The following is a 275-nucleotide window of genomic DNA, read 5'->3' on the forward strand; positions in this document are numbered from 1 at the left end:
GGCCGTACCTTGTCGTTGATGAGGATCTCCATGGGGTTGCTGCCCCACTCGATGAGCACCAGCTCGTTCGCCTGCCCGGGCACGGCGTAGGAGAAAGGGGTGCCCATGCCAGGGAAGGAGCTGGACTTGATCCACATGCAGACGCTGAAGGCGTACATTTCGGGCAGGCTCTTCTTCACCTTGGCGTACATGTAGTTGGTGCGCAGCGGGAAGGTGAGCTGGAACCTGTCCGGGGGCCGGTTGTCCTTCTGGCCTGGGGAGGGGGGGGCAGAGTC

General features: G+C 62.9%; 1 protein-coding gene across 1 annotated transcript in view; it reads right to left on the reverse strand.

Annotated features, from left to right (window-relative positions):
- Nucleotides 1-257, reverse strand: part of NPTX1 (neuronal pentraxin I) — a gene marked incomplete at both ends in the record, with an annotated part of 509 nt that extends 252 nt beyond the window's left edge. Inside the window, one exon of the mRNA XM_010187996.1 lies at nt 7-257. Within this exon, the coding sequence (XP_010186298.1) occupies nt 7-257 (251 nt within the window). The remainder of the gene's footprint in view (nt 1-6) is intronic.
- Nucleotides 258-275: the final 18 nt, after the last annotated feature.

The sequence above is a fragment of the Mesitornis unicolor genome, unplaced genomic scaffold (genome assembly GCF_000695765.1).
Source record: "Mesitornis unicolor isolate BGI_N332 unplaced genomic scaffold, ASM69576v1 scaffold40017, whole genome shotgun sequence".
NCBI lineage: Eukaryota > Metazoa > Chordata > Aves > Mesitornithiformes > Mesitornithidae > Mesitornis > Mesitornis unicolor.